This window comes from Aquarana catesbeiana, linkage group LG06 (genome assembly GCF_042186555.1).
Source record: "Aquarana catesbeiana isolate 2022-GZ linkage group LG06, ASM4218655v1, whole genome shotgun sequence".
Classification (NCBI taxonomy): Eukaryota; Metazoa; Chordata; class Amphibia; order Anura; family Ranidae; genus Aquarana; species Aquarana catesbeiana.
In genome coordinates this window covers 306962394-306988530 of record NC_133329.1, presented here as the reverse complement: position 1 = coordinate 306988530, position 26137 = coordinate 306962394, and the positions used below count along the sequence as shown (strand labels likewise).

Genomic DNA, 26137 nt, shown 5'->3' with positions numbered 1-26137 from the left:
AGCGGTCTACCTTGTCTGGCCATGGGCTGGGAAGGCAGCTGATCCGCAGTCTGTGCCACCTGGGAGTGGTCGCCCTAGGGGAGCTTTTAGTAACACTTGGGTGTGGGACCCCACAGTGTGAAAAGAACTCCTGGTCAGCTTTTTCTGCACTGCTCCTTTTGCTTACCTGGCCTAGGCCAATCCACAAACTTATTTTCAGTTTGGGGAAAAAAAAAAAAAAAAAAAACCAACCAACCCACACCCAACTGAACTTTTATATGAAATAGTCTAAATGCATTGCAAGTGCATCAAAGCAAAAATATATAACAAAAAAGTTAAGCTTGGTCCCTGCACACGTGCTACAGAAGGATCCTTGCTCCCTGTCAAAGCAGTGGTCACTCAACAGATGTCCAACTTGCCCCCTGCATCAGAGCTAGTGCTCTCCAAATACCAAGGAGCATGAGCTTTCCTGATTGCAACACAAAATTCGAGCCTCATCCACTGCAGGGAGACCACTGCTTCCACTGATCACATGTGCAGTTCCATGGTAACTGCCGACCAAACAGATGCAAAGATGGCAGCTTCCTTAGACTTTGAACATCTTTTGTTCAAGACCGCCACACAAAGGATGTACAGTGCAAAATTAGATGGTACAAGTAACTTATTACCGCCTTTTATTCCCCCCCCCCATAGTCCCAACACGAAGATAAACTCCATCTCAAATTCAGATCCTCACTTTGTACGAATTAGATTTACCTTTGAGCTGTGAATAGGCAATACAGGTCCATTCACCACGGCCATTGCCAACGCAAGTACACCTCATCATGTGACCTTGATCATGCATTTTGTCCCACTGATCACCAATACGATACATAACACCATCATTGGTTGTGCAAATTTCTTCATGAGCTAGAATTAAAAGAAAAAGAAAAAAAAAAAAACCCATTAACTAAACTGATGCAGGGGGAAGTGTGCTCCTAGGATATTCCCACATGATTCTCTTCAGCGTTTGATATTCCTTAATCCTCTTCTAAAAAACAGGAAAGGAAATATAGTACCAAATACATTCTTTAGTTGTCCACATAAATCAGATTTCAAAATGTGTCTCTAGATCTGTGCAACAGCTAATAGAGGGGAGAACTAATGACTAAATGGAAAAAAAAACAAAAAAAAACAAAAACACAACAACACAGAAGATATCCAGATACACATAGCAATAAACACTGACTACCAATAACAGGCTATATTCAGCTCTACTGCATTTTTATTTTCAGTTTTGAAAGTATTCCCACCTGCCATGGGGCAGAAGCCAAATTTCTGGTCCACATCATAGTTTAAGGTAGTGCTGCACCACTTCATATTGTCACGGCGGCCCTCTGATGTGCAGTCTGTGTAGTTACGATTGTTGTACAAGAATGGGAAGTGGCAGAGAGCTCCATTGGAATTACCACCGCGTGTTTGAACCATTGCTTAAAATAGACAAAAAGGAAAAGAAAAAAAAAAAAAAAAAAAAAAAAAATAGTAATCTAAAATTCTTTCAAAATTGCTCTCCATGTAATTCTCATTCCATCTTTATAATTTGTACATTGACATTGTGTACCAAATAAGGCTAATAAACGATTATATTGGAAATACTTGGAATTAAGTCTCTAGTACTTCTAAGTAGTTGCCACAGAATCTTACCACGCTGCTCGGTACAGAAAGAATACTTCTTATCCTCATCATAGTTGGAGGTGGTTGAGCACCAGAGCTCTCCATCTTGGCGACCTTCTGTTGTGCAGTAGTAGTAGGTTTTGCCATCGTGGATGAAAGGGAAGACACATGGGTCACTATTTGAATTGCCTCCATAAGTCCCAACGGCAACTGTTTGAATAATATGAAAGCCATTGTCTATACAGTGCAAAGTAAAATTTGAATAAATATTCTTAGCAAACAAAGCAACTGGACTTACCACTTTCTTCACAGCTGACACCATTGCCCAGACAGGTGCAGAGCATCTGCTGACTTCCCTGAGTTTTGATCCATTTCATGCCCACAGAATAGAGGACTCCACTGTCAGCAACACAGTGCTCAATATCTCGTACAGCTGGGTAGATATTGATTTGTGCACCGGATCCAACACCAACTCCTACAATAAGAAAAGGAGAAAAAACAAAAAACACAAATTGAGGCAATACTCAAAGAAACACTAAGCATTAAGTAAAATTAGTTTGAAACCTGCTAAGAGCATCCAGAATTGCAACAGGCAGGAATTCCACAATTGTCCCTCTTTTGCAAAAGTTAGTCATTGACTGTAGGAATTGCCAGCTAGCAACCAGTAGAGGGAGCTAGCCAAGAAGCCTAGGGGTGCCCAAGGAGTGTGGGCCTATCTGGAAGGATAAGGGGCACTTAGATAAGAACCTATTGACATGACCATCTAAATTGAGGAAAGTTGTGGGTGGGACTGGAAAATACCACACATGACATTTGCTGCATGGAAGATGTTACCATTTAACCCAAACAGGTAATTGTTTGGATTAGAAATAGCTGTATTTATGCAATTTCGTACATAGACAAACAGGTTTAGCTGTAACCAGTTAAACATACAGAACTACTGGCTGGTTTTACTTTAGAACGTACAATTGCCTGTGCATCTAAACATTAATAATCTATAAGAATGTTTGTGTTGCAATACCAGATCTAGTCTGGAAATTATAATGGGTAACCCCACACACACACACACACACACACACACACACACACACGAAGCAGCAGACCAAACCTGCCAGAACTCACCGGTACCAGAAGAATGCCTCTCACACTTCCATTCGCCACGTCCATTGCCTGTGCAGATACACTGCAGCAAGTTACCCCTGGCATCAGTCTTGCTCCAGGTATCTCCAATCCGGTAGGAGGTCCTCGTGTCCTGGTCATTACAGCGGTCTGTAATTTAAGATTGAAAAAAAAAAATAATTTTTTTATACTAAAATATTTATATATCCCTAAAAGGTTCTCTTGCCAAAAGCCTTTAACACATTCAGACGTAAAATTTAAACTTGTGGTCCCAAGAACAGTATTAGAGACCAGGCAGCTCTTGAAATCTTTTCTGACCCTTACTACAGCCGCATACAATAGGCAATAGGGGAGATTTACCAAAACTGGGAGCTGGTTATAAAAAAACAAAAAAAAAAAAAAAAAAAAACAAAAAAAAACAAACCGCCACACACAAAACCTGGAAGCCGATTTGAGTCTATGCAGAGCTGCACCGGTTTAGTAAAGACCTATTGGGGGAGATTTACTGATTCGGTTTAGAATTAGGTAATGCAGATAAAATTTCAATAAAACTGTCATGTACAACAGTAATCCTTAGTGGGCATGCTGTAAATACTAAAAAAGACAGTCAAATATTTGTAAAACAGCCAAGATGTTTTTCTTTCATCTACTACTCTGGAAAATACTTTAAAAAAAACTAGTAATAAGGAAGACAGTTCCCCAATGACCATACTTACAGTAGCAGACAGAAACCTATGTGACTGTACTATATTAGAAGGTCATTTTCATTCAAACGAAACAATCTGCAGTGTAAATGGTAGAAGACTCCTCATAGATAGAACGTGATTTCACCGCATTACAGTAGAGAACATATGCAGTCATGTTCCCTTACAAACATGTTCAGGAATCCATGTAATGGTTCAGCAATGCAAAGACTACAATAAGATTTTTAAAAAGGAGTTATATCCAAGTGTCCATGAATTACCTGTTAATCCAATTCTAAGCAGCTAGCTTGCTTGTGTCCCTCAGGTTATGGGAAATCCTGAGGTAGGAGACTCATTTACAATTACTCCTTGAAGGATAAGTTTACCTTTTGTAACATGTTACATCCATATACAGGGTGTAACATATCCACCAGGTCCTGCACCCCCGCAGGCTCCTCATTGTGACCAGTCAGGTGGGGGTTAGGGATCTTGCTCCGTCCACCAGGGCAGCTGCCAAATTCATAGCTTCCTGTAAATGGAAAACTACAAGGTCCAGAAGCCTTTGCGGCCATCAGCTTGTAGTTCTCAATTAACTACCACAACGATGTTTAGCGCTGTGGTAGTACATTGATGGTTCCCATTAGGTGTGTAACTGCTTGGCTGTACGATGCGCTGCACATAAAATCTTTACCTTAAAGCAGCCTCTGCATTAAGGTTAAAAACAAAAAAAAACAAAAAAACCACACACACACACACACACACACACCTTTAGCCTTCACAACCACTTTAAGAGGGTGGTCTTCTGGGGGAAAAAAAAAAAAAAAAAAAAAAAAAAAAACACACCTCTATGTATCTCCCCATTCACCTTCAATGCATAAAATGACATTTTACGCTTAATGCCACAGAGGTTTTAGATTCATTCATTTTTCCGATTTTAGTAGCCCCATGTCTGGGCAAGCATAAGAATTCAAATGAGCATTTGTTCTTTTGGCTCATAATTCAAATGAGCTTAAATTTACAGCAACAACATTACAAAAATATTGCAGTTATGGAGTTAATTTTTCCCACATAAAATGAAGTTTTTGATCACAATTTTTTCTTCATTAAAGTACTGTAATTTTGCCAGATCCAAAATCTCTACAGAATTGGAAATAAGACTAATTTGCAAGTTAATGTTACTGTTGAGAGGGGAAAAAAAAAAAAAAAAAAAAAAAAAAAAAAAACACACCCTATTGAAACAAATGCAGACTGTTGTTCAGCAGTATTAGCTGCAATTAGGGTACCTCTCAAACTGGTTAATATAGAAAAGCCAGGGGGGCCGTAAAAAAAAAAAAAAAATTAAAAAAAGTCAGCAGCTACAAATACTGCAGCTGCGGACTTTTAATTGGACATTTACCTGTCCCTGGGTCCAGCGGTGCGGGGGATCGAAGCCCCGCTCGTCCCCCCCCTCCGCTCGTCGGCATTTCAATTGTGGGCGCCAGGCTGTGGCTTCACAGCCTGGCATCCACTGCGCATGCACGAGCGGTGCGCCGTGATTGGCCACTCAATCACCTGGGACCTGTAATGGGTCCCAGATGATTGACAGGAGGGAGGGAGGAGAGCCCTTCCTGTGCCGAGGGGGAAGTGATGTCACCAGCCCAGGCAAAGGAAGAGGCAGACTACGAGGGACCACCTAGCAACAGGCATTTAGAGGTAAGTGAAAAAAAAAACCCCAACATTTTTTGGTTTTTTAGAATTTGAGGTATTTTTGTTTTTTTGGGTGGAACCCCACTTTAAATGTACTGTTAAAAGGTATTACTTACTTCTAGATGAACATGTGATACGTCCACTGCCTTCTCCCAGACATGTACAATCCACCATCATCCATCCCTGGTAAGGTTTTTCCCAGGTTTGTCCAACCACATAGGATGTGCCAGCTGTGTTATCATAACATCTTTCCGCTATGAGAAAGGGATAACGTTCATAATATTATATCTCTAGAAACCCAGAAGTACACACTGTATACTTATAAATACAAAAATAGTCCAAACTGAGATCAGTCCTGCCGAGGCCCATTTTCAGCACTGTCTCTTTGAATGACGATTGTGTGGTCATGCTACAGTGTACCCATAATGAATTTTTTTTTTTTTTTTTTAACTAAATAAATTAAAATTTTGGAAAAAAATTACTAAGCTCCTGTTTTCATCATGTGATCATTAGCTGACAGCTGATCATGTGGTAAGGGGCCGGGATCGACCCCTTACTCTGATCAGCCGAGTCCCAGACTCAGTGATCACAGAGTACGCCGCACATGACCAGCAGGGATGCACAGACATCGCTTGCTCGGGAGGATGTCCAAGGACGCCCTCCCAGCAATTAAGGCCCGTGCTGTAACCGTCTTACGGCTATAGCACAGGCGGCATGTAGTTAAAGTGGAACTTTACCCATAACAACCTAATAAAAATAAAATTTTCTTTAGCAGGGAACATATTCCACAAAAATAACTGCTACCAAAGTTAGTGTTCTGTAAATTGCTCCAGCATTGCTCCTGCTTCTTGCCACAGGCTGCCATTTTGCTGAAGTAAAGAGACCATGAACAGCAGTAAATCTTTAGGCTGTCGGCCCATCGGCAAATTCAGCACAGTGCCTTAAAAGCAACTAAGCGCAGAGCAATGCGAGAGTGCATTACTGGATTTTAAACAATATAGGCACATTTTTAATGTTCTACATAGCTATACCTATAAAAAGGGGCCAGCCTGAAGTGATCAAGCACGACTTAATTTTCTGACTAAAGTTCCACTTTAAATGAATAAGGCTGGTTAACTTACTCTGCAAAAACAGGATGCAAATTAGATAATGATGGTTAAAGTATACAACCTTTATTTTTGACAAACTTACCTACAGGCTTGCAGGTCCATTCTCCTTTGCTGTTACCAAGGCATACACACTCCAACATATAACCACCAGTTTCATGAGGCCTACGCCAAGTGTCTCCAATCTTATAAGATTGTCCACCCTCATGGCAGCGATCTGCAGTGGAGAAAAAAAAAATAAACACCCCACACAAATAAATTCAAATCAAGGCTGAATTTCAAATGATAAAAATAATCCGAAGATCATGGCATTCCAGACTTGGTACAATACATAGTAAGTTACCTTGGCCAAACCCCTCCCCCACGATTTAATTGACGACCAGTAACATACCTGATATGTCACCGGTCTTTAAGTGGCTGTACTGGGATGATGCCTGCAAGCATCACCCCCTTAGTGTTATTGTCAGCTTTCTTGTAAAAGCAATTGAAGTGGCTAACTAGTCGCTCGATAGCCATTACAAGCAGCAGAAGGGGACGTGCCCCGCCCCCCTCTTCAGTTGGCTCAGGCTCTCCCATCCCACTGGGGGACCCGAGCGACCAGCAAGCATCAGTTTTGATCAGCTCGCCGCTATAGTAACTGGGAGCAAATGACACTTCTGGTTTACCTGGATGTCAACGGTGCCCCTTTTTTTTATAGAATCGAAAGTATTCAAAAACAGTGATATTGGTGGTGTAAATGCTTTTAAGTGCAGAGGAGAGATTTGGGCTCCCTTCATAAAGAGGACCTGTCACAAGCTTTCAGCACATGTAACAATAGTGTGTTTGTTTCCTGTTACATTCCTTGAAACAAAAAAAACAAACAAACCAAACCACCAAACAACCCCCCCCAATACACACACTATTGTACATGTAAACAAAAAGTGCAGAAAAAGCCTGATACTCAAGTGGTTAAAAACCATGACTTTACTCCTATCCTAGAAGGCAACATCTGTTTTTTCTGAGATATATATATATATAGATATAGATATATATATATCTATATATATCTATATCTATATCTATATCTATATCTATATCTATATACACACACACACACACATACATACATACATACATATACACACACACACACACACACACACACACACACACACTTATGGAAAACAAAAGACTCAATATCAGCTTCATAAGCCATTACTTGCAATGGTGCAGCTGATGCGTCCTCTTCCAGCTCCAATGCAGGTACAGTCCCAGATCATGTTATCTTTAGGTCGCTCGTAAGTTTCCCCAACTCGGTATGTGGTGCCTGTGTACTTGTCAAAACATGTTTCTTCAGCTGTTCAAGGGTTTAAAAAGGATATAGTTTATTGGATGAACATTTCACTATGCAGGCAGTAAAAGTATAAAGAGCAGTTCGTATTTTTTTCATGCCAGTGCTTCCTAAAGGATGGGTCAATTCTAAAGAAATGGAGTGGTATGTCCCAGACTGTCCTTGGGCTAGTGCATTTCTGGATGAAATTATAAGTGGACAGTATATACACTTGAAGAGCACAGCCTGGCAATCTCACAATTTTACCACTTATTAGAAAACATTGAATCATGAGAGCACACAGCTAGGGTGTAGAAACCATTTTCTACTTTTTAGTACTCTAGAAGTGAATCAACGAGCACAATTTTGGAAAGCACTCTCAGGTTTTTGGTTTTTAATGCCTCGTAATATTTAAAAAGTTTGTGTCTTCTGGAGATACCATTTTAGGGATGATATAACAGACCAGGCTTTACAAAGAACAGGCAGATGCCAACATGCATTCATTGAAAACATTTAAGATCTGGTGCCTACAGGCTTTTATTCTCAGACCCAAAACTAATAGCGGTACCCCAAATTTCTAGCTTTTGGGTAGAATTCAAATGGTAGACAGCATGAAAACTGAATATGCTTTTAGAAGACATAAGAAATTTCATCAGCATATTTTCAAAGCCTATTCATGTTGACAGTAGAATAAACGTCCTTTTACAGAAGGCATTATCCTTTATTTTAATATGAAAGTACTACATGCATACCCACCCTCTGGTTTACTTTCACAGTTGAAGCCTCGGATTCCGCCATAGCAGGTACAGACCAGTGTATTGCCCAAATAAATCCTTTCCCATTGCTGCCCAATATTATAGCTTTTTCCATTGTCAAAGCAGCCTCCTGTTGAGATCAATTGGTATTTAGTTACTTTAATATCTGCAAAATATTTATTCTAGCATCTCTTTAAAGCAAGCCAAAACACTGCATACGTTTAGGACTGCCAATGGCTGGAGCTCACACTGGTTAGGTCATACACGCCTCTTCAGGGTGACCATTTATACTTATTCAGGCCAATTCAAAGTAGTACTGAACCTGATATGGACAAAGTCAGAAAAAATATAAAGATAGGTTTCCAGAATGGGTATACACCAGTTTAAAAGGCTATGTTAGTTATAGCAGAATAACATTGTATATGGGCTCACATACCATCTCTCTGCAAATGTAGATTTAGAACTATATGGGAGCAGTCACTGCCAACCTCGGGTTATCCCCTTGCCTCTACCTTCTGGTTTAGAGATTTTTAAACTACTGAACGAGCATACAGTAAGGAAACATATGCTAGAGCTCTTGATCTGCATACTTTTTTTGGTTCAATGAGTTAAAGCTGGAGTGTCAGCAATGGAAGCCATCATAATTCCCTGTACACAGACTCCCTATAACAGCTAGCAAGTTGCAAGAATAATAGCAACCCAATTCCAATCCTAGGATTGTAAGCTTCATCATTAGGGCGCTCTTTTCTTGTATATTGAACTCTGTTATAATCATGCGGTCTCCCTTTATAATCGTAACATGCTGCTCAAACTATTGGCATATAAAAAGCCATAACACCATCAGTTTAGGTCAGTAAAAACAATGAAACATGATTGTGGACTTATGGATTGCTTCACTTTACAGAATTTATCATAAGATGCCTGAACAGGGCTTGTTAAGAAAAGATCAGTGTGCAGTAAACCACATTACCCAAGATTCATCTTTACCACAAACACCAAAACCCTGTTGACAGCTATGGGTAATACAGATTATTGCTAGTTACACAGCTATATGGACAGTGCCAGATTTATAAAGGGGCAAAAGTGGCAATTGCCTCAGCCCCCCCCCCCCCCCCCCCCCTTGCCAGAGGGGGCCTCAGATTTAAAAAAAAACAAAAGACACACACACACACCTTATTTTCCCCTCAAGGCTTCAGTAGCGTGTTCATTGAGCAGAACTGAAAAAAGACCTGCCGATTTACATCCAATCAGCACTCAATGGCTAAGAGAACCAACTGGTTTGTTGAGGGGGGGGGGGGGGGGGGGGTCACACAATAGTTCAGCAGGGGATATCACTGTACTGACATCATCCCGCTGGGTTGAATGAAAATAAAACTGATAGAGTGTACCAGGCTTTAGAATATATTTAAGCATGATGGTAACTAGTTGTTGGGCTGAAAGGTTGTACAGCGAATGGCACTGATAATGAATTGAGAACCAAAATGACCCATAAAAAAAGACTAAGGCCAGGTTCATAAATGTGCGGTTTGTAGCCTGGGGTCCAGTACATTTCTGTTCACTGGTTCAGGTGCAATTTTTGCCTGAACCAGACACAAAAATACACAGGACCCTTTTGGAAATTGCACCGTGGCCGGACATGTGTGAACTGGCTCCATTGAGCACTTGAATGAATAACTTGTATAGTGCTACATATGCGAACTACATCGCCTCAGCGCGTTTTTGCTGCCAGTGTCCGTCTGGGTCTTCAGAAGAGATGGGTCTTGAGCCTCTTCCTGAAGGCCAGATGATTTTCTTCCAAGTGGATGTCCGTGGGTGGGAGCGTTCCATAGCCGTGGTCCTTGGTCTGCAAACCTTCGTTCGCCTTTTAATTTATAATGGGTCTTGGGGATGTGGAGGAGTTTCTGGTTAGTTGACCGGAGAGGGCAACCTGGAGTGTAGTGCTTTATTTTGTGGCAGAGATATTGCGGGGCTTTTCCTTGTGTACATTTGTGAGCGAGGCAGAGGGTCTTAAATGTAACTTGGTCCTTCACGGCTAGCTAATGGAGGGTCCTCAGGGACAGGGGTGATTGATTCCCAGGGTTTTTTCCAGTTATCAGTCTGGCTGAATGTGTTCTGTACAATTTGTAGACGTGAAATTTGGTATTTTGGAAGTCCTAGGTAGAGGGAATTTGCGTAGTCGAGTCAGGAATTGATGATTGTTCCAACTACTGCTGCATCTCCTTCCAGGATGAAGGGGAATGAATCTACACAATACGCGAAGAAGGTAGTGGGATCTGCTGACTACTGATCCCATTTGTGCATCCATCGTCATGTTTGAGTCAAAGATGACTCCGAGGCTTTTGGCTTTAGTGCTGGGTTGTCAGAGGATGGTGAGTGGTGTGGACATTGTGCCAGGGTTTTTGTTTCAGTTTGCGTGGAGGAAGAGGAGTTCAGTTTTGGATCCGTTGAGTTTAAGAGCTCTCCATCATCCAATCGTCGATCAATGAGACACAGTTTTCCAGTGCCCGGTATTGGTCTTTTCTTGGTGATGCGTAGGTAGAGTTGGATGTCATCTGCGTAGGAGTGATAAAGTAGGTCCTGGTTGCTGATGATTTTGAGGAGTGGGCGGAGATAGAGGTTAAAGAGCACGGGCGACAGGGGTGATCCTTGAGGGACTCCGCACTTAAAACCGTATTCAGTTCACATATATGTGAACCTGGCCTAAGTGCTCAGTGCCTACTGGCTGTCAAGAGCAGTGTCCTCAAGATGATAGTTTGAGTAGTTAAAGACTTTGCAGAGGCCAAGTGCTAGAATAAAATACATTTTGCAAGTATTGTAGTGTGATGCATAACGGATGTAGGACTTGCCAGTTCCAAGTGTAATGTGCATTCTAACAGCCAAGGGGGGGGGAGGAGAGAAAAAAAAAAAAAAAAAAAAAAAAACACACAGACAAGTGTCTTCTTTGGAAGCTACTCCCCCCCCCCCCCCAAGGAGTGCACGGAACTGCATCTTGTGTGAACTGTCCCCAATATAATTTTCTCATTAATTTAGGTTCACTTTTTTTAAATGGTTATACAATTTAGTTTGTATCAAGAGGCCCCCAAAAACTTAAAGTGCCTGGGCCCTCCAAGGTCTAAATCTAGCACTGTATATGGGATATAAAATTTAAAAAAAAAAAAAAAAAAAAAAAAAAAAAAAAAAATTTAAAATTAGTGGTCAAACATCAAAAGAATTCAGAAACCCAGTTTCTGAATACCCAAATACAGTGTTCAAACAACTTGACCCTAGTCCTTAGGCCCCACAATAAATGATTTCTTACCATGTCAACTGTGCTAGTATGAATCTCTTAAAATGCATGCATTTCATTCTGGAAGGGCTTACTTTAGCTCAGGATAAAACATCTGCATTCTATTACCAGTCTAAGTCTCTCACTAGTTGTAACAGCAATGACTCCGTATGGTCAAGTAGCTTAAGTTGCCACAAATCATTCTCGTGAATTAAACGTTGGTTTTATCAGAACATAGTGATATCATAGCCTAGTAAATTTTAAATTATAGCATATACCAAATATTAGAACAATCGTGGCTCTAGCTTCTGGATGTTTTCCACATTACAAAGGTTTTTTTAAAAGTGTATTGTATGGGATTTCCCAGTAAGCCAGTTAGAACAAATGCCTGCAGTCACTCAAATTGTCAAAGCTAAAAACGGTTGGAGAGTCAGGGTCAGAGCTGAAGTTTCCATAGTACATGGGATTATTCTAAAGATATACGGAACCTCTGGACTGATATTAATGGGCCATATAAGCAAATGAACATAATTTTACTGCACAAGTATTGCAGCCATGATTTGTAAATTACCTCTACTGGCCTTTAAACCAGTAGAAGCCAGGCCCTCTTTTTACTATAAATGAGTATTATGTTCTTGCCGAATATAAATATTCATAAAACAAAAAAGGTAAAAAAGACTTTATAAACATGCAAAAACAATTGAAAACAGATGGACTATATAAAACAAAAAAGCTGGTCGTAGACCTCAGATGATAGCTGCATATGCAAACAGAATCTAGCCTTAAGTAGAGGCTTTTTGGTCTAGTTGCAGGCATAAACAAATGCCCAAGTGTCCAGGTACATGCCTATGGTAGAGAAAGGAGTTGGCAAGAGGAGGATTACAGATTTTATTTATTTATTTATTTATTTTTTTTGGGGAAGCACAGCCATCTCCACCAGTCTCCCACAGGCTACTTGCATCACAAAAGAGACAAATGGTTGCCATCAAGCAACACTTATCCAATTTCTGTGGACAGTTTAACGTTTGTATCAGCAATTATGTAGAGGAATTATGTACAGCTGATATGTGGACCTAAATTATCTGATGACAGACCACAACACTGCCCTCACATGCATTAAAACCATTGCAGAGTACAATCTGCAAGAAAATATCAGTAAAGATTGCTGTACTGATAAGCCACGTTCCAAACATCCCAGAATCCACAATGTTAATAAAAATTCAGTCATGGCCGAGTCCACATAAGCTTAAATATATTTATGCAACTTTTATTTTATGCAAAGTTCTACTCTTGGGTATTATCGCTAGGTAGTTCCCTCTTTATTTTAGGCAATATATTTTTCAGTAATTAGGACTGTGCTACAAATTTTAGGGGTATTTGTATAGTAAAAGTTACATTCACTTCTAAAAGCAATCTGTTTCCAAACTCCGAAGGTTAAAGCCACCTATAGACATTAATTGCCAAGTTGCCAAATGACCTTTATACAAAAACATGCAAACTTGCTTTTGACCAACTTAAATGTTTGTGCTCATGTAAAGCAAGTCTTCAGTCACCGGCAAACAAAAGAAATTGGACCTTCCTGGCCATGGAAGCCAACTAAATTTACTCAAGCAGGGTTAGAGAAAAATTATGCAGGCTGCAATTGCTGACCTCCCTTTTAGAAAGTTAATTGCCTGCTAGCTTGCAATACTTCCTAATAAGCTCAACAGGTGGAGCAGAGAAGTTGGAAATCATAATCTGTCTGCTACTCCAAAATTAGTGGAAAAAAAACTGGAGTTAGACTTACCGGTAACTCCTTTTCCAGTGGTCTTCCAGGACAGCCCTTGAGAGATGGAGTCCCTCCCATCGACCCAGGAAACACATTGCCAAAACAGTTCAAAAGGCGGTCCCTCAGGTCCCTGGTCAGTCATTCACCAAGAACCGAAGGATGGAACTGCAAAAAACATAACCATAACAGGTAATAATGTTAGTACATTCACATAATCAAAAAAGGGTGGGATCGTGCTTTCCTGGAAGACCACTGGAAAAGGAGTTACCGGTAAGTCTAACTCCAGTTTTCCCCAGTTGTCTTCCAGGACAGCTCTTGAGAGGTACTCACCAGATTAGGGGGGGGGGGGGGGGGGGGGGACCACGGCTTGGAGAACTTTTCTCCCAAAAGCCTGATCCTGACTGGACATTAAGTCCAGTCGATAATGCCTTGTAAAGGTGGAAAAGCTTGACCACGTGGCTGCTTTACATATTTGCTCCGGGGTGGCACCAGCTCTTTCTGCCCAGGATGCTGATAATGCCCTTGTAGAGTGGGCTTTAATACCCCCAGGAGGATCTTTGTTTACTGTCTTATAGCCCTCTGCTATAGCTAGCCTAATCCACCTAGCTATGGTGACTTTAGAAGCTTTTTGCCCCTTACGCTGTCCGGAAAAAAGAACAAAAAGTGAATCTGAGATTCTAAATGGATTGGTTACCCTAAGATATTCTAGGATACACCTCCTCACATCTAATAAATGAAAACGCCTTTCTTTCTCGTTTGAAGCCTTTTGACAGAAAGAAGGGAGGACAATATCTTGTGACCTATGGAAATTAGATGCCACCTTTGGTAAGAACCCAGGGTCTGTCTTTAGGATGACTCTGTCTTCCAGAATTTGGAGGAATGGCTCTGACAGGGAGAGCTTGGATCTCACTAACTCTGCGTGCTGAAGCGATTGCCACAAGTAGTACTGTCTTGAAAGTGACCAGTCTTAGAGAGGCCTCTGAGATAGACACTTAAGGCCGCTATCTGGACCTTAATAGTACTAGGAGTTAGCCCTTTGTCTATCCCCTCCTGGAGAAACTGCAGGATATTTGCTGTATCCGTATTTACCTCCCCTCGGCTGTTCAACCAGCTGTTAAATTTTCTCCAGACCTTCCTGTAAATGGCCTGAGTGACAGGTTTTCTACTTTGTAGCAGGGTCTGAATCACTCTGTCAGACAGGCCCTTGCTCCTCAAAATTTCCTCCTCAGTAACCATGCTGAGAGGTTCAGCATGGATACTTGTGGATGAGAGAGAGGTCCCTGCGACAGAAGGTCTGGTCTGTAGGGAAGCCTCAGAGGAGGTTGGTCTGTCAACTGTAGCAACGTTGTGAACCATGGTCTCTTGGGCCAAAACGGTGCCACTAAGATTAGACACGTTTCCTCTACTAGAAACTTCGCTAAAACTCTTGGGATGAGGTGAAGCGGAGGAAACGCATACGCTAAACTGAAGCTCCATGGGGTCTGTAAGGCGTCTACTGCCCAGGGCTGATCTCCTGGGTGTAGCGAGCAAAAATTTGGAACTTTTGCATTCTCCTTGCTTGCAAACAGGTCCACTACTGGTTTTCCCCAGTAAGCTGCTATATATTTGAACACCTCTGGGTGTAGAGACCATTCTTGATTCGACACTTGTTGTCGACTCAAGAAATCTGCCGTGTTGTTGAGCTCCCCTTTCAGGTGAACTGCAGAGATGGAAGTCAGATTGGATTCTGCCCATAGAAACATGCGATTGGCCACCAGCATTAGTCGACGACTTCTGGTGCCCCCTTGCTTGTTTATATACGCTACAGCCGTCATATTGTCTGAACGGACCTGTAGATGATGACCTTGTATTGCATTCCGAAAGAATAACAGAGCCCTGAGGACCGCTGTTAGCTCTTTCCAATTGGACGAGAGGAGCTTCTCCTCTGCCGTCCACCTGCCTTGTGCCCAATCTGAGTTGAGGTGGGCTCCCCACCCCCAGCTGCTCGCATCCGTAGTTAGTATGGACGTGATGGGAGAGATCCAGAGAACCCCTTTGTTCAAATTCTCTGAGTCTTTCCACCACCAGAGGGAGCGTTTTACTCTGGTGGGGATTGAAACTTCTTCTTCCAGATCCCTGTCTTTTAATTGTTCCAACCGAAAACTCTGAAGGTCTCTTTGGTGGAACCTGGCCCATTGTACAGCTGGAATGGCTGCTGTCATCAGTCCTAAGACCGACATCACCTCCCTCACTGTAACCCTGGCGCTGCTTTGAAGAAAGGACATTCTGTGGCGTAAATTCAATATCTTCTCCTCTGGCAGGACTATCCTCTGCTCTACTGACAGGATCTTGTACCCCAAATACAAAATTTCCTGTGTTGGGGTAGTCTTGGACTTTTCCAGACTGACTATCCACCCCAACCTCCTCAGGTTGAGCTGTGTCAACTCTAGGTCCCGATGAAGTTGTTTCTCCGAATGGGCTGTGAGGAGTAAGTCGTCTAGATATGGAATAATCGTGACTGACTGTAGTCTTAACGGAACTAATGCCTCCCCGAGAACCTTGGTAAAGATTCTCGGGGAGGACGACAGTCCGAAAGGGAGTGCTCTGCACTGGAAATGATAAACCTTGGTGTCCATCTGAATCGCCATCCGAAGAAATTTCTGGCATTCCTTCCTTATTGGGATATGCAGATAGGCGTCCCTTAAATCCAGGGTAGCCATGAACACCTCTTTTTGGAGTAGATTCCTTATTGAGTAGATAGACTCCATCCGGAATTTTTTGTATCGGATGGAGCAGTTCAGAGGTCAAAGGTTCATGATTAGTCTGAATCTCCCGGACGGTTTTTTTTACCACAAAAATGTGCGAGTAAAAACAGTCCCCCTGTTCCTGAATAGGGACTGGTGTCAATACCTCTTGGTCCACCATTTCCCCTATTAACAGAGGCAAGGCCTTGGCCTTTTCTGAGTGTCTTGGAAGCTTTGTCACAAGAAACTTTGAGGGTGGGTCGCTGTGAAACTCCAGCGCATACCCTCTTTTTATAATGTTCAAGACAAACTCGTTTGAGGTTGTCTTTTCCCACTGTGGGAGAAAGTTCATTAATCTTCCTCCCACCGGGACCCTGATGTCACTGGGGTTTGAATTGGGGCGGTTAAAAAGTATGCCCCCTTTTCCTTTCCCTTTTTGTCCTGTCCAATGCTTTTTGGGCTTGAACTCCTTCTCTGACTTAGAGGGTTCCTTTGAGGGACGAAAAAATTCTTTGAAAATTTTTCTTTTTAATGGGAAAGGTTTTCTTTTTATCCGCCGTTTTTTCTAAGGCGGTATCTAGTTCAGGCCCGAAGACTAAGTCTCCTGTAAAGGGGACACTGCACAAACGTGTTTTAGAAGCCGTGTCTCCCCCCCAAGTTTTCATCCAGACTGATCTCCTAGCTGCGACCGAAAGCGCTGCTGTTTTAGCCGTAAATTTAATGGCATCAGTGGAGGCGTCAGATGAAACTTGTCGCCTTAAAAAGCATAGGGAAGGTTTTTAAGATCTCCCCCCTAGGCGTGCCTGCCTTTAGATGCTCTTCTAGTTGGGCTAACCAGAACTCTAGGTTCCTGGCTACACAAGAAGTGGCCAGAGCTGGTTTTAAACCTGCCATAGAAGCATCCCAGGCCCTCTTTAAGACTATGTCTGTTTTCCTGTCCATGGGGTCCTTTAAATGACCCATATCCTCAAAAGCAAGGTCAGACTGCTTTGAGACTTTGGACAGAGGGGCGTCTAGTTTAGGATTTTTATTCTAGACCGCCTCTGGGCTCCAGCGTATCATAAATGGCGCTCAACAGCTCGTCTACATCCTCCAGAGACAACTTGTATTTTGCGACTTTGTTAGCTACAGCCTGATCCTCATCTGAATCTGCGTCAGAGGATTCAGGGCTAACTAACACGGGGCTATGCTCCCTGATTGTACAGGGCTCCCCAGAGCTGGGTGTTGTAAGGCATGGTGAGGAGGGAATCGCAGCTGCTTTACTGGTGGAAGCAGACGTGCCTACATCTGCGATTAACTCGGAGAGATTTAAAGGTTGATGCCATCTCATCTTTAAAGGAGCCAAGGAATTTTGCCAAAGGAGAGTCTGCCTCTGTTTTAAGTAAGCCTGCAATACATTGCTTGCATAAGGCTTTGTTAGAGCCTGAGGACAACTTATTTCCACAGTTAGGGCATTTTTTGCGGCCTGACTTGTCTTCCCTTGGAGCTTCCTTCCCCTAAAATAAATAGACTTTTTTAGCATCAGGAAACCTTTTAACTCTCAAAACACCTGTGCTGCAACCACCACTGCATCCACCCGGGACTGAGGTAACCACCACTATGGGGTACTACAAATCCCAGCCTTACAACAAAAACCCCAGAAAAAAAAAAAAAAAAAAAAAAAAAAACCACAGTAAGGGCTTGCCCAGCAGCCTACCTGGGTTTGGCTGGTGCCTGCCTCCACCGGAGTGTCCTGGGAAGTAGCCTCCATGGTCCCCCTCACGCTCCGGGTCCCGCCGCTAGTCCGGTATAGCTGGACGCTGGTCGGAACTTGCAGGCCTCAGCGTGGGCCTTCCCCTCCTCCTTGTGCCTGTAGAGACCCGGAACCGGAAGTCTCGGCACACAGGATGACGCGGTTCCGCCGGAAATGACGCTCGCCGTCTCCGACCCCCACCGCTGTGTATAGCAAGGAGCTGTGATGGGAGAATCCATCTGCACTGCTCCTGGGGGGGAACCTGCGCCGACCTGTCCCTGGCACACCTCAGCACTGGAAGGAGGGGGGTAACGGGTCGGCTCCTAGTCAGCTGGACGGTACCCGAGCCCCATTTAAAAAAGGTAGGACTAGATTGGAGCCACTGGATAGGACCCGGTCCCCCTGTGCGGCTCCGCTCCCCTCAGGCAGCCCCTGAGAGATAGAGTCCTTCTCTGGTTCCTGGCAACATGTTCCTCCGACGGAGGAAACACAAATGACTGACCAGGGACCGCCTTTTGAACGGTTTTGGAAATGTGTTTCCTGGGTCGATGGGAAGGACTCCATCTCTCAAGGGCTGTCCTGGAAGACAACTGGGGAAAATAAATTGCTTCAGAGAATGCCTTTCCCCCCCCCCCCTATGAAGAAAACACTACATGGCATTCCATAAATGCCATCAGTGCCAAGTGAACGACCCCTTTGTGTTTAGAGAAGAAGCCACTCGAGAAGAACTCCAGCAGGAACTGGAAGATTGCAGCACTTACTAGAGTGCTTTTCCGCTTCTCCCGTAATGCATCAGGGCAGAGATGCACATAATTATATTGGCCCAATGAAAGTATGCAATACAGATCATTTCTGGGGTTTACAAAAAAAAAAAAAAATAAAAAAAAAAAAAAAAACCCACCACACAACCCACACCTTAAACAATTAAGTATCATAAAATCTTTATTTTATCAATAGAAAGGAGTTTTAGGTGTCTAGGTGTTCATTAGCCCAAGAAAATTAGGAAGGATCTTAGAAAGGGCTGGGTAAACAACAAAGTCTTTTCCCTAAATTCACACTTGCCTTGTAATTACATTTAAGCCTGGTGTGTAAACTGCCAAAAGGTGCTATAACTATTACACTTTAGATAGCCACAGGCTAAACACAGAAAATGACAGGACGGAAGACAAAGCGTCTCATGTTTAGCATGGCTGGCAGCCTCACGCTCATTGTTCTCTACACCCATCAATAAAGCAAGTAATGGTTTTCTAGGATTTTGGTAGCTTACAGCCTTCTTTTCCTCCTTTCCCTCTGGTAACCAAATTTCCTTCAGGGATAAACATTCCTCTAGACTGCTGGTTTTACAAGAGGAAGCATAACAAACCCTGTAATTTATATTTTTGGCATACCATTAGATATTCTACAGTATACAATCTATGTAGGCATTTAGCATGGCTACAGATCAAACAGCTTGGATATGAAATGACTGCCAGAACCGCCCATTGGTGACTTATGACTCAAAAACCACATGGGATACAGAAATTATTCTGCGCTGGACTGATAAAGTCATTCATTATTAGCTGACTTTATTTATAACAAGTCATGTTCTTTTATGGTAGAACAAAAACTCCATAAAAGATAAAATGATAAACAAGGGGAAATGAACAGCATGCAAAATATGACCACTCCCCCAAAACATAACGAACCTCAACTTAAAATATACAGTAAAACCTTGGTTCCTGAGCATAATTCATTCCGGAAACATGCTTGTAATACAAAGTAACAAAAAGCACTCATATCAAAAGAGAATTTCCCCATAAGAAACTCAGAGGATTCGTTCCACAACAATTTATAGTCCATAAAAAAAATAAATAAATAAATAAAAAAAAAGGGAGAGGTTTATAGGAATGCGATAGGTTGTGCAACCATAAAATGTCCATCCACAAATGGCCACCTCCACAAGGGGATTGGAAACAAAATCCAGCAGAAGCTACAGAGTATAAAAGAGAAGAGAGGCGCCTCAAAGTGTTGCAATATGGTTATATTTAATGAAGGTCCAACATTTAGCAACTCACATGGTTGATGATTAAAACAGGCACATCTAAGTATGCAGGCATCCGGGGTAAAGCTGTCCACATAGACCATCCTCCACACAGCTGGCTCTCACTGCTGTCAGTCTCCAATCGTGACCGGGAAGACTACCCTGTAGAAGAGCGATCTGAAAGCGAGGCTTGAAGTGCAGAAAGGATGACGTCGATGGCGGCGAGGAGGATGGTCTATGCATACTTAGATGTGCCTCTTTAATCAAACATGTGAGTTGCACCTTCGTTAAATGTAACCATATTGCTACACTTAGAGGCTCCTCTCCTTTTATACTCAGTTGTGCCTTGACGCTACTTGTTGATAATATATATATATATATATATATATATATATATATATATATATATATATATATATATATATATATATATATATATATATATATATATATATATATATATATATATATATATATATATATATATATATATTTTATCTTGATAAAGTTACTCTCAATACAAGGTTTCACTTTAATGACAAAAGTTAAAGCTGAATTCCAGGTTTCCCCATCATTTTAAATTTGGAGCGCTCAAGCTCCAAGCTAGCCCAAATTAACTATTTCAAATACTAAGTGATTTGGCCACTGTAGCATCATACAGTATGCGGCACTGTGCGATTCAGCAGTATTGGCTACTACTAAATCAAGTCGTCCTTGTATTAAAATGATTACAAGGCTTCCTCCAATTGGCCAAGGTGGAGGAGAGATGGGTAGATAATATCATGATTTCCAGCTAAGCCAATCACAGGAAGCCTTGTATTAAAAATGATAAAAATACAAAGCTTCTCCTGAAGGGCAGAAAGGCATTCAGGCCAAAGTTTTATTTAGTTCCAGCAGCAGATGGGAAGTTACTTGTACTCCTGCAGGAGACACCATAGATTTCAGGACTGGATGGACAGAAAAAAAAAAAAATCCCTTCGCAGGTAGTATAGCTCTCATCTGTATTCCATCTTTGGATTTTGAGGTTTGCCTGGAGTTAAGGTTTAAAGTTGAGCTCCAGATAACATTACTTATAAGTTTTGAACAGTTAAGGAACAGCACCAGACAGATTTGCACTACAGTGACCCCACTGGGGATATCTATGCCTCCAGGTGGCACCACTTGATAGATGAAAATAATTGGGGGGGGTGGTCACTGGAATACAAAGATCACAATAAAAGCCTGGCAGGGCTTCTAATCTTTCCACATTCTTCAAACTTGTTTTGTGACTGCATCTCCATTGGCAAGATGTTTCCAGCATCCCCTGCCCTTTGACCCTATATCATCCGAGCAGGTGGTGAAGGAAATCAAATAAAAAATTGACCCAGGCTGTAGCACTGGCTAAAACATTTTGAAAGAGTTTTGGCTAGTGGTGGACTTTTAAGTTTAAGCAATTCACTAGCGAAATTGAAGATAAGATTTTGGAACATGGGTTTTCCATGAGTCACAGCCAATCAGAAATCAGCACACAGCTATTACACCTGATCAATTACCATTCCTAAGCTGGCCATACACCCAAAGATATTTCTGTTCTAACTGATTCCATCATCCACCTAAATAGTGCAGATGGATGAAATCTCTCACTGACAGGCAGTGCCAGCTGTCGGAAAACTTGACCAGTACCTGCAGTTGACTGGATACAAGTGCTGGTCAACCAACAATTTTCCACTTTGCTTCTTCAATTTTACAAGTGAAGGAGGTCAGGTGGAATCAACATGGCCATCTGCTTATTAGGAACTGGCCAAGATTTACACAGTAAATGGACAGCTTTACTCAAATCATTTATGTGGCTTGGATGTCATCCTCCACCACAAGCTATCAATAAGCCAACCTTATAAGTGGTGCAGCCCCAGGCTATGGGCCCCTTTCAGAAAAGTATGGGGTGCTAGATGCACCAATCGATTGTAGGATAGAATGAGAAATCTAAAGAGCAAAATGCCAACCACAAGGCCATCAGAACTGTATGTGATTGTATGCTTTACCATGCTCTATACATGGAGTTAATGCACATCCTCCCTGGGCGTCTTCCTAAAGTGGAAGATAAGCCTAATCCTAGCTATTCTTAAAAACATCCCCTCCCCACGCCCTGAAAAAAAGAGAAACCCCCCCCCCCACACAACTAAACACAGTTACATGATCCAGCAGCTCCGGCTTCCCAGTGTCAGTGAGCAGCTGCTGCAGGGTAGAGGAAGTGCCAACAATGGTTGGGCCATGGGAGACGATGGGTGATGTCAGGGCTCCCAGAATCCACAGCAGTTGTCAAGCGCTCCCTAGCCAGAGCTGCTGAATCACATGACTGCATTAAAGAGGCAAGTACACTTTATATACAGCACAGGTAAGAACGGGGGGTGTCACATTTTTAAGATAAGTCAGAGCTGGGCTTTACTATCACTTTAAGACTAGTTGTCCCAGTAAAGGGTAGAAAATGAAAGCTACAACTTGCCTGGTTGTTATAGTCAGACCTTTTTTAAAAATATATACATTTTCCTCAAACCCGTTTAAAATGTTAAAGCGCGTGAAGAGTTTTATAAAATTCCTTTATTACACTACTGTAGATCATAAAAAAATTTCCAGACAAGGTCATTTCATACTAATCTGGGTGTAGCACACATCTGGAGCTAACCTCCTCAGAGATGGGTGTGCAAATGGAATCATAGCAGTAAATCGCCTAAAAGCAAGTCCCTTATAAGAAAACTTTTCCGGGGTGAGGGGTCATTAGGCCAAGAGACAGCTATGGAAAACATGAGATACAAAACTGGGAATGAAGGAGATACAAATGACGGACCAAACTGAGTCTTTGTTTCATTTCTGGAGAGTAAAAGAAGGAAGCAGACTAGTCGCCAGAAATCAGACTCGTTACTTCATTAAAATCCTTTATATCTTTACAGTGCTGGAATTCAGGACAAGTAATACATTTCCTTGCAGCACTGCCAAACACATCCGAAGGAAAAAAAATAAATAAGGTAATGTCATCTCACATAATTGAGAAGGATGGAACATTCACTTTTAGATGGGTATGGAGAAGACAATTACATTCTGTATCACAGATAAACAGAATGGCTCAAGATATACCAGCCAATCTTAACCAAGGTTCCATGGAACCATGAGGGTTCCTTGATGTGTGGCTGATCTTGGTCTTCTGGTGCCTGCATATTTCTAGGGTCCATGGCACTTTGCAAAGCCGGCAGAATGCCACCAATTTTTTTTTTTTAGCCATCTGTAAGTAGGGCATCATTTCTACTGAACACCAATGTAAGGGACATTCTTTCCCCCCACCCCCCCCATTGACCACCATGAATTGAGTTTAGTAAAAGGTCCCAGAGACCTAACAATTAGGGGTTCTTCTGTGGTAAAAAAAAAAAAAAAAAAAAAAGTTGAGAAAGGCTGTGACATACAGTACTTTGACTTTACACTTTTCTGATTCAGAGTTGTAAACGGATACTAGTATTTGGAAGAATTAACAAGGGAATGTAGCCAGTCACTTAAAAATGAAAGTCTTTATAAACAAAAAACACAAAAACACAATATAATGTAACAGATTCAACACACAGGTTTATCAGAATTGGTAAGCTGTCAGAAAGGGTCCTTGGAAAGGGGCATAAGGTGTGACTTCCCAGAAGCTATTGTTTGAACCTACAAGATGAGAAAAAAAAAATGCAGTACATCTAGCCAGGTTCACAAAGGGCTGGAGGAAGAACATGACTAAGAGCAAGACAGGCAATGTCCTATTCAGTCCCTATGGTAAGGTCACACTTGAGGTTTTTGGGCGTTTTTCATGCATTCTCAGGCTTGAGGATCTTTTGTTTTGTGAATTTCCAAGAGCTCCCACTGAAGTCTGTTGGAACCAAGAACGTGCCACTTTACCCCAAAGAAGCTTACATGCTTTTTCAAGTGATGAGCTTCAAGACACACATCGCTCAGTCACTGTAGGATACAATGGGAATCCTCATCACAAGCATTGAAACACTTCTAGAAAAGTGCTTCAAATGGCTCAGATGTGATCCAGGGCAAGGTGAAAGCATAGATTACAAACTGACACCAGAATAAGGTTTATGAAAACAAGAAAGCCAAATGGTCCATAGCAACACCCCCATTTTCTTTTCCTTAAAAAAAAAAAAAAAAAATGCAGCTTCTCATGACCAACTTTTAAAATTAAATGCAAGTCAGCTGAAAATATTTTAACAAGGATCCATAGAGCTTTATTAATGGTGTCTATAGGCTTGGAATAAAAGATTTCTGGTTACCCGCTACATCTTCATCACTTTCATACCCCACATAAATCAACTCCGAAGTTTCTGTACCTACTTACAGGTTAATGCAGCCTTTCTACACCTTAAGATATAGGAACCCTTGAACTAACTTTCCAGGCTCAGGAAACCCCTGCTAATAATGGAGTATATCTACAGCTCACAGGACATCGGTGTGATGGTCAGTGGAAAGAACATTCCTTACACTTGTGGCTATTATAGTGGCAAACCATGGAACAAGTTTATAGATCATCATAGGGCCAGTCCACACCTGAGTGTGTAGCACATCCCTGTGCGATTCCTATGTGACTAAAGTGTGCTGTGATTTTTAGCCGAAATTGAATTGGATCGCGCCAGACCTAGTGCATGCACTACTTTGCAAAACTGCACTGCGGTACCAAGCAATCCAGTGCAGGCAGACACACTGCCTTTTAAATCTATTTGGGGTGTCATTATTATACTGACACCTACAGCAGATAACACACCCAGTGACTTGAGAAAAACGAAGCTGAGAAACATCCACGGAAAGTGAGGTTCCCATAACACGTTCCCGATACAAATGAGCCCCACGCTGTGAATTGCATTATGGTCAGGGAGAGAAAATAAGGTCGAAAAGATCATATCGATCTACTTTCCTTCAATCAGATTTTCCACCCAAAATGATGAAGCATTTCTATTAAAATCAACCAGTTTCGCTTAAAACCGATCACACAGTATGGATCTTTTCAGTAAATCATAGATTTTATCACATAGTCCAATTCTGTGATGAATTGTTCAATCCCATTGTTTAGGTGTATGGCCACCATTACAGACTGATAAAAGGGATCACTGGCGTCAGTGGTTACTCGTCTGAGAGGTAGAAGTTGCTAATTGCTCAAGCAACCCCAAATCCCCCCCAGGACACCCCTGAGAAAAAAAACCCCACTGGATGCCCCTCAGAGGAACATCATTGAGAAAGGCTGGGCTGAAGAAATGGGAAGTTAGTTGCCACGGGCAACAGCCTGCCTTTCCTTTACCTCCAAACACAATAGCTGTACCCAAAGTCATTGCCCCCCCCCCCCCCAGATACAGGGAGCCCATATAGAACTATAGTAGCCCCAGTCCTGGAATGTAAGGGGGGGAGGGGATATATTCCAGGATGGGATAACCTGCAGCTCCTTGGGTACAGTGGAGGACCATCCTTTAGTAGACTCTCCCCTCACCTATAGAGATGACCTTTACTCTCCCCTCACCTATAGAGATGACCTTTACTCTCCCCTCACCTATAGAGATTATCTTTACTCTCACCTATAGATGATCTCTCCCCTTACCTATAGAGATGACCTTTACTCTCCCCTCACCTATAGAGATTATCTTTACTCTCACCTATAGAGATGACCTTCCCCCCTCCATAGCCCCCCAGTACAATGTCCTTACTCTGAGAAGTGTCTCCGGCCATCACCGGTTGCACGGCATGCTGCGCCTGTCTGCGGCTCTTGGTCCTCTCAGATGGGGCGGCTTGCACGGCGGCGCTCACACACAGGGTCAGGAGCAGCCCGGTCAGGGGCCCCCGGGGCATCTTTTCGGATCGGAGGGGGACAATTGCCTAATATAGAAAAGCGTGCAGAGCTGAATGTCCGCCGATCACTGGCACATCTCCCGGGGAGCGGCACCGACAGTCACAGATAGCGGAGCAAAGCAGAGAAAGGGCTAGAGAATAAAGCGGCTCCGTGCCGTACTGTGGATAGAGAGCGGAGTCCGGGCGAGCACTATATATATACATCCACTCCGTACACCGGCCGGGGCTCACTCACTCACTACTCGTCCGACTCTACCATTGGCTGCTCTCTGGACATGACGTCACGGAGGGCAGGATTCCCCCCCTTGTCTATAAAAGAGGTGGGAGGTGCATGGAGCTCAGTGTGTGGGAAGAGGATAGCAGGGGGTCTGTGAAGTGTCCCTGTGGGGAGGACAGAGCCTGGAGATGCAGCAAGCCATCCTCAGGTTCCCCAAGCCAAGCTCAAGGTTTCCCAGCATATGGAGTGTTCACATTAAAAAGGAAATTGGGTTTAAT

The 26137-nt window shown here is 42.5% G+C and overlaps 1 protein-coding gene across 6 annotated transcripts in view; it reads right to left on the bottom strand.

Annotated features, from left to right (window-relative positions):
• The window catches only part of FN1 (fibronectin 1), an 80808-nt gene extending 54970 nt beyond the window's left edge, over positions 1–25838 (bottom strand). For 4 of the 6 annotated variants that reach the window (XM_073633585.1, XM_073633586.1, XM_073633587.1 and 1 more), the window contains exons 1-10: positions 25501–25837; positions 8292–8420; positions 7425–7562; positions 6312–6443; positions 5237–5374; positions 2755–2901; positions 1931–2107; positions 1663–1842; positions 1272–1448; positions 736–888 (exon numbers count right to left, since the gene is read on the bottom strand). In XM_073633585.1, the coding sequence (XP_073489686.1) occupies positions 736–888; positions 1272–1448; positions 1663–1842; positions 1931–2107; positions 2755–2901; positions 5237–5374; positions 6312–6443; positions 7425–7562; positions 8292–8420; positions 25501–25642 (1513 nt within the window). In that variant the 5' untranslated portion in view covers positions 25643–25837. Of the gene's footprint in view, positions 1–735; positions 889–1271; positions 1449–1662; positions 1843–1930; positions 2108–2754; positions 2902–5236; positions 5375–6311; positions 6444–7424; positions 7563–8291; positions 8421–25500 lie in introns of all 6 variants that reach the window. The other 2 variants (XM_073633584.1, XM_073633590.1) reach the window with 2 other exon arrangements.
• Positions 25839–26137: the final 299 nt, after the last annotated feature.